The 8,316-nt window shown below is 32.0% G+C and overlaps 1 protein-coding gene across 1 annotated transcript; it reads right to left on the bottom strand.

Moving 5' to 3' along the window:
* Positions 1 to 2,003: 2,003 nt before the first annotated feature.
* LOC107963580 (BRASSINOSTEROID INSENSITIVE 1-associated receptor kinase 1) lies at positions 2,004 to 4,101 on the bottom strand. The gene is made up of 5 exons (XM_016900035.2): positions 4,023 to 4,101; positions 3,848 to 3,857; positions 3,458 to 3,568; positions 3,261 to 3,337; positions 2,004 to 2,597 (listed from the first exon to the last, which is right to left on the bottom strand). The coding sequence occupies exons 1-5, from the start codon at positions 4,099 to 4,101 to the stop codon at positions 2,071 to 2,073; spliced, it is 804 nt and encodes a 267-aa protein (XP_016755524.2). The 3' UTR covers positions 2,004 to 2,070.
* Between the last annotated feature and the right edge of the window lie 4,215 nt (positions 4,102 to 8,316).

The following is an 8,316-nucleotide window of genomic DNA, read 5'->3' as shown; positions in this document are numbered from 1 at the left end:
CAGATCTATAGTTTAGTCGATTCTAGGACTAACGTAGCACGTGTGAGTCTAGCTATACATGCCATAAAATGATAAAATGATAGTGTGATGATTTCTGACAGTTAAAATGTGTTTTTCGTAATATAATGAATTCTAATCCCGATCAAGCTGTAGCAGATGGTATTGAGAGGATTGAAACATGCTTATGATGTGTCAAAATTGAGAAAGGTATGAATAGAAGTATGATATACATTTGAAGTATTGAAATGCAAAGTAATTTTGCTGAATGTGTTATGAAATAAATATGGAAAAGTATATTAGGATAATAGTGATGTATATTGTATGCATGAGAAGTTATATTTTGGTTCAGGATTTTATGTAAATGTGCGAAATATATACATATATATGTCATCTATTAGAGATGGAATTACTGTGTAGTTTATGCTTTGTTAATGTTATATATGATGTTATGTTTTAAATCTGTGAATGAGAACTTTGAAGAGAAAATAATGTATTTGGAATGAGCCTACATGTAAATGATATCTATGATATAATGTCAAGTTGATATGATATGTATATACTGAAATGAAGTAAGTGAATTACAAATATGATATGCTATATGAAATGTATTAAAATGTGAATAAATATGCATGAAACTCGGTGATGTGTATTCGGGCCTTTGTGCCTAGCAGGCTTCGTGCCGGTGATGAGTATTCGGGCCTTCGTGCCTAGCAGGCTTAGTGCCGGTGATGTGTATTCGGGCCTTCGTGCCTAGTAGGCTTCGTGCCAGTTATGTGTATTCGGGTCTTCGTGCCTAGCAGGCTTAATGCCGGTGATTCGAGCAAGGTTTAAATGTTCATTACTATATGAATTTAAAGTTCAATGAAAGAATACGTTTAAAGTGTACATATATGATGTTTTATAGACTTAGTTAAGTCATTTCAATGTGTAATAACGAATGAATATGGGTATTATGTGTAAGAATGATTAGAGGCACTGTGTGTGCAAATTCCTTTAACCGAGCACTATGTGTGCGAGATTGGTCAGTGGGCACTAAGGGCACGTTTGGTTCGCTGTATTGGATTAGAGGTGTATTGGAATAGAGGTGTAATAGCAAATCAATTGTTTGGTTGAATGTAATGGAATAGAGGCGTAATAGTAATCTTGTGTTTGGTTGAATGGAATAGAGGTGTAATAGCATAATGGAAAAAACTAAAATGACTAGAATACCCTTAGCATAAATTGGTTTAGGTAAATAATTATTGTTATTGTTATTAAATTTTAATAAGATTATTAATATCAAAAATAAATAATTTAATCATATTTTAACATAATTATTATTAAATATATTATAATTAAAATATATAATTTAATAAAATTCTTAATAATCAATATTCTTATATGAATTTATATACTAATTTCCTTTTATATATTAATATACCACATTAACCAGTTTATATTTATATCAATGGCAAAAAAAATTTGGGAGAAGATTTTTGAGGACGGCTTTTGTTTGCAAATAACATCATTCATTCTGTGGGGAAAAATTATGAATGAGCCTGCTTATTAATTACCTTTTTTATTTTGTACTGAAGTAGTTACCACTGGTTCAAAAGTCGATATATATGTAATATTATTAAAATAATATTTTTTATTTTAATTATTTAAAAATATTTTTAATTAATGCAGTGTATATGAATATACACATTTAATTAGTTTTATTTTTAATAAAATTTTTCTAATTTATTCATTCAATTTTAATCACCTTACAATTTATTCATTGTATTATATCTACAGATCCAATTTTAATATATTGAATATTTGTTTTTTAATCAAGTTCTTTACTTGATTATATCTAATGTTCCAATTTTAAAAAATTCGAATATGTATGTGCATGCACATTTATACCAGAATACATATTGAAAGAGAGAATGTGTGGAGGGCAAATGGCTTGATACATAATAGAAGGTCAAACCAGAAGATAATTAAAATTTATTACACATCATACTCAATCAAGTGCTTTTAAGAAAGAAATTGATTGATAACACACATGGACATGCATAAATAAATAAGCAAGGAAAGAAAAGGGAATTACTTTCTATCACTCAAAAGGTCAAAGAGTTTTCCACCATATATCTCAAAATAGCTAAGCCACAATTTAAATCTCTGACTGTGATAAACTGGCTGATGCAAGAATCTAATGAGGTCTTGTGCAGCTCTGAGAGGTAATGACTGCATGACATCATCATCATTTGCAAGCCGAGCTAGATCGAAAGCCCTCTGTCTTGTAATGAGTTCAAGAAGCATGACACCGTAGCCAAAAACATCAGTTTTCTCTAATGACTTTCCAGTTGATAGGTATTCAGGAGCTATGTGACCAATTGTGCCACGAACAGCAGTTGTGACGTGCGTATCTTTGTAGTCCATTAATTTGGCCAACCCAAAGTCTCCGACAACTGCTTCAAATTCCTCATCCAACAATATATTTGCAGCCTTTACATCACGGTGTATAATCTTAGGGTCACAATGATCATGCAAATATGCAAGCCCCCTTGCAGCTCCTAATGCAATCCGTTTCCTTACAGCCCAATCAAGTGGTGCTTGAGATTCCGGACGTTCTAGACAATGTAAAAATCAGATCAATAGATGGTCCATTGTAACAAGAGTTCAAAAAGTATTTGGCATCCACGAATTTCTAACAATTCCACTTTGATTCAAAGACAATCCACATTCACCAAGCACATGAATTTAAAAATAACAAATGTTATAATACAAGTTTCCAGTAGGTGATCAGTAGCTCAGAATATCATCTCAAACTGAAGAAGCAAAAGAGAAGATATTTGATAATTGAGGCTAACAATAGATTTAATAATTAACAGTCAGAAAAAAATTGGCAACCTGAAGAACATACATATGATAAATGGCGCACCAAATACAGAGAGCATAGCACAAATGTGAAACATGAGACTAAAGAAATAAACGAGGAGAAAACAACCAGTACCTCTTAAACAGGAACCTAAAGCCATCTTAGGCAATATTATAATCAGATTTTAGATCTGAGCTCAAAGGCACCTTCTTAAAAAACAGACCCAGATGTAAAAAAGCTCAGGATCAGCAATATACCAAAAAATTGGCAAATGCAAAGAAAAATACAAAGGAATATCTCAACTCCCAATCAAATATCTATATAAATACAAATAAAAGTGCAGCAGGCCTCAAAGTTAAGCACAATTAAAAGCTAATAATAATTAATAATAATAATAATAAAATCGAGAACAAACCTGATGGAATTGGAGCTGTAGGTGTGATAGGAGGCGGCGGAGCAGGTGGAGGATTATTCAACCGATTATTAGCAAAACTGTGAACAAAAGAAGCAGCAATTCAAGAGGCTAGCCTAAGAGTACAGATATGATAAAACAGTGGCGTCGAGGATCAGAAGTTAGGGTGAGAGAAACATGAAATAGCATAAGAGAAAAACCTGATGGGAGTGAAGAGTGAAAAGGAACCATTAACTGGAATATCTCCTTCTAGCTTATTGTTTGAAAGATCCCTGCATGGCATAATACAACATCCTGCACCATTTAAAATACTGTAAAGAAGATTTATTTCATCACATAAACAGATAACAACAAAGAAGTTAAAATCATGTCATGAAAACATTTAAAATACTGTAAAGCGCTAAAGCTCCACTATAACTTGAAAGATTCAAAACAACAAACAGGGTTCAAGACGACAACAGACATGGATGAAGACAACGCATTGGTTAATTTAACCAAACTGGATATCGAGAATTAGAACGTAAAATTGTATCGAAAACTTTCGCATAAATTAGTAAGCGTGCAAGTATCTCTCCAGTCAAGCCAATTACAGCACCAAAGCTAATTGAAATTTAAAACAAACAGTCAACCTTATGCCACTGCTAAACCAATCCAATAGCTACTAAATTCATCTAATTTGAATCATATACATTAAATTTAACAATAATTCCATTTGCAAAGTTCAAAGTTCAAACAAGAAAATAAGAGGAAATAATCATGACGAACCTTCCGCATTTCCTAAAACTCTGAAAACCAAATCCAACACCAAAATCAACTGTAAACAAACAGAGATTAACCGCTCCATCATTCTAATTCCGACTATCAAAGAGCTAAATCTCACATATTGATCGTTAACCGAATCAAGTAGCAAAAAAAAGGAAACTAAAGAAGAAATTAACAAACGATGAAATTCAAAAACAACTCTCTCTGAACTAAAACAAAAAAGAAGAAGGTTAGATTAAAAATTCCAGAAAGTTCTTGGCTTCACTCTCTCTAGTTATCGTCTAGAAAGTAATTACAGTATTTTTTCTTTTTACGCTCCGAGTATTATGAAAGAAAATAGAGAGAAAGAGAGGGAAAATTTAGTGTTTGGTAAGAGGGAAAACGAAAGAAAACAAAGGAAAAGGCAAGAAAATAAACTGGGACCAAATCGGCAGAAAAGAAAAGCAATGAAACAAGGAAGCAAATCGGATGAAGGTGGAAAACAGAAGAGAAACAAAGGGGATCGGGGGAGGGTAAAAGAGGGAGGGTTTGCTGAAGCGTCACCTTATCTAGGCAGAAGGGGGGGAATAGAAATCAGTGCTTTTCACCGATTAGGAAAGTAACGGAATACACGCGTATTAGCAATACGCTGAACCAAACGGCAGATTAGAGAGGTATTTGGTGGGGCCCACCGATTAGAGGTGTATTGGCATAGCCAATACACTGAACCAAACAAGCTGTAAGTGTGTGAAATGAGATTCATGTAAGACCTCGTCTAGGACGAAGGCATTGATTTGAAATGTTGTGTAAGACCATGTCTAGGACATGGCATCGACACGATATGTGATAACATGTAAGACCATGGTTGGACTATGGCTTTAAGTAAACGTCATACTCAGACTAGTATGACACTCTTTAAATTGACAAATGTTAGGAAGTAGAATTGAAGTTAGATGTTGAATTTTAATTAGATACTGATATTCGGTATTTGAGTTTGAATTGGGGATTAATAGATATAAATTGACGATTGATTATTGTTTCGGCTGTAATTTTGTTATAAGTGGATACGTGAAAAAAAAGTGGTGGATATGTTGTTAAGGAATGGATTTATGTTATATGTACACTTAAGTGCTTAGTTGAAAATGTGTTATAGATTTAGTCTATGAGATTCTCGGTATATGAAGTTATATGTGCTATTGCTGAATGGACACTATTTTGTTAATCTTGTTCAAGAAATTATTTTGATTAAGTTTCGACATTCGAAAGTTTGAAAGAATTTTTGATGAATGCTGATAATTTTGGATATACGAGTTATGCGCTAGAATAAATCTCATGCCAGTGTATTATATTAGGCTTTATGCCTATTCGACTGTATACGGGTAACGTTAACTATGATTGAATATGCTAAATGAACTAAATGTTCAGGTACGTGGAAGTTGACTTTTCTTTTGGAAATGAGTTAAGTTGAATATTGAGATGTGATAAAGTTAAAAGAATTCTTTTGTTTTTCATTATAGTAACTCGGCGAGATCATTTGATTACTTCAAAGGATATTCATTGGGATGTTTGAGAATATGTATACTTTCGGCCAGGTTACAGCTTATACATGAATGAAAATGAGGGTTATGAATATGTGAGTTGATGTTATGTATTATACATGTTAATATGTGATTTATATGTGTTTAAAATGCAAGTATAAATTCAATTAAGTGATTATTGCTTATGAAATCAAGAAAATGAGATGTATGTGTATACTTGTAGAAATGTTTATGTATTTGTTTTAAGAAAAGAAAGTGATTTTATAGATCGATGTGAAAGTAGTAATGAATTACAATTGTTATTGACGAGCTAATGTTTATATGGATATAATTCAATAAGAGGACGTTATCCTAACCTAGTTGCTACTAAGATTTTCGGGGACGAAAATCCCTAAGGAGGGGAGAGTTGTGACAGCCCTAATTTGACCCTAGTCGGAATGTGGTTTTGGGACCACAAAATCGAGTCAAAAATTTATTTAAAATTTATTTGCATAACTTCTATGTGTGATAGTGCATGTGTGAAAAATTTGATGTTTTAATTTAGTCTTATGAATGGGAATTTTACTTGAAAGGACGTAGTTGAGAAACCTTGAAAATGGGATAGGCAAATGTGTAGTAGCCAAACATTTTATGTTTTAGTATTATGGGGACTTGCATGTCAAATAGACCAATTTTGAATGTAAATGGCCAGCCAACATGCATGTAATCATGGGTTCTATTGTTTTTATTTTAATTGGTGGGAATTATATATATAATTAATATAGAAATAAGCATTTTATTATAAAATGATTTTTATATTGTGAAATAATGAATTTATAATAGTAAATGGTGATAAAAACAAAGCTACATGATCCTTTCTTTCATTTTGCCGAAACCATAAAGAAAAGAAAAGAAAAAGGGAGCTAAGACATTCGGCTGGAGAATGTATAGATTAGGGTATGATATCATGTGATTCTTTTGGAATTTTTGTGAAGTTGAGTTTGTTTTGATGCTTATAACGTGACCCAGGGGTTAATTGTTTTTAGTTTGTGATACATGAAGCATTCGGTTATGTTCCTATATGTTAAATTGATGATGTTTTGTAGTATGTGATTAGAAATAGTTATAGATGAGTATGAACTAAATAAAAATTTCTATAAACGGTTAAAATGGACAAAAATCTTAATCGACTATTGTTGAGTAAGGTGAAGTTATGTTTAATTTTTATTTTAACTTAATTGTTAGTAAGTGTTTTATGGGTGCCGAATGTGGTCATTGAAGATGTCTTAATGAATAATATGGGTGGCTTGGGTTAATAACATTCGGTCAAAGATTATGTGTGCTAGTAAGTTTGGTATAATGTATAGGCTGGTTTTGTGGTCAGTTATTTTGGGAATGAATGTATATACAAGCCATGCGAAAATGGCTAAATTCTTAAGTTGGTTTTAGTTGTGTTTTGGTTGTGGTTATTTCTCTACTTGAATTCGGTTATGTATGATCATGCTATGAGGTCATTAGGGTTAATATATTATAAGTGAATGAAGTTTTAGTTAATCTTATGTGTTATGTGCGTTAAAAATAATTGATGATTTGGGTGGTATCTATGGTTGATTCGGTTATGGTCTTTGCATGAGTAAAAATATACATATGGAAATGGTTGTATTTTTAGTTGATATTTGTGTTCAAAATGGTTCAATTTGTTTTAGCCACATGTGCATAAATTGTAATAAATCTGCTTGGGACAGCCGCTGTAATGTGATTTTGGAAAATCACCATAAATTGTGAGAGTGGAGTTAGAAGATGAATAAACTATGTACTTAAAGCTTAATGAGTCTAGTTTCAAATGAAATCAACGAGAACATATTTTGACTTTTTTACAATTAGAAATTTGATTCGTAATAAAGGGTGGTCAGAGTAGTCAAACAGTGGAACAGGGGGAAACTTTAAGAAAATTCTGGTATTGATTGGCCAAACTAAAAATTCTTAAAATTTTATGGATAAAATATATATGAGTCTATTTTCAGGGAAATTTTACGGCAATTGATTTGGAGTTTCGTAGCTCCAGTTATAAATGATTTAGTGACTGTTGCTCAGGAAGACAGCTTGTAGTGAAATTATGATTATGTGGTAAACATTGACAAAAATTTGTTAATGAGTTGCTTATTGATTTCTTATAAGCTTACTATGATCAGTAAGTGTGAAAGTCGAATATATATATTATATTTATAAAGTGATGCTTGAATAGTCGAATAATGACTAGTTTAAAATCTTTGAATTTAAGCTCAAGAGCATAGAGGGACAAATTCGGATAAGGGAAAAGAGAAAGTAATCGAATAGCCATTGTAATCGTTCAGCAACATTCGAGGTAAGTTCTTAAGTGTTTAAGCTTGATTCCTTTTTATATGCTTAAGAGTTAAATTAATATGGCAAAGAGAATGTAAATTTTATTTAGTTAATGTGTCGAATATGTAATGATTTAAGGCTATAACCCGATTATGGCTATTATGCTTAAGTTGAATTGGATTTGGAAATTTGATGCACTAAATGAGTGTTACAATGAGTAAACTATGCCGTATATGTGTTGGTAGAGATATCACGATTTGTGATTATTAAATATCTAAAGGAAACCATGATGTGTAGAAAATTATTATTATTAGTCCTTTGTGGTAGCCAAATATGGCTTGGCACTAAAGTGATTAAATGTGAACTTCGATGAGGTAAACTATTAAAAGTGTGGTGCTTTAAGACTATGGGCTAATACGATATGTGGATGCGTTCCGTAAAGTAAATTATTCAGGTAC

Source organism: Gossypium hirsutum, chromosome A06, assembly GCF_007990345.1.
Source record: "Gossypium hirsutum isolate 1008001.06 chromosome A06, Gossypium_hirsutum_v2.1, whole genome shotgun sequence".
NCBI lineage: Eukaryota > Viridiplantae > Streptophyta > Magnoliopsida > Malvales > Malvaceae > Gossypium > Gossypium hirsutum.
Note: the sequence above shows the minus strand (reverse complement) of the source record. Positions and strands in the feature narration are given on the sequence as shown.

What these genes read in the sequence shown, in the direction of transcription:
- LOC107963580 (XM_016900035.2), bottom strand. Translation starts at nt 4,101, where the DNA reads ATGGAGCGGTTAATCTCTGTTTGTTTACAGTTGATTTTGGTGTTGGAT. An exon ending in TCACTCTTCACTCCCATCAG is followed by an intron (nt 3,338 to 3,457) that starts GTTTTTCTCTTA and finishes TTTTGTTCACAG; the next exon opens with TTTTGCTAATAATCGGTTGA. An exon ending in TACAGCTCCAATTCCATCAG is followed by an intron (nt 2,598 to 3,260) that starts GTTTGTTCTCGA and finishes TACATTGTCTAG; the next exon opens with AACGTCCGGAATCTCAAGCA.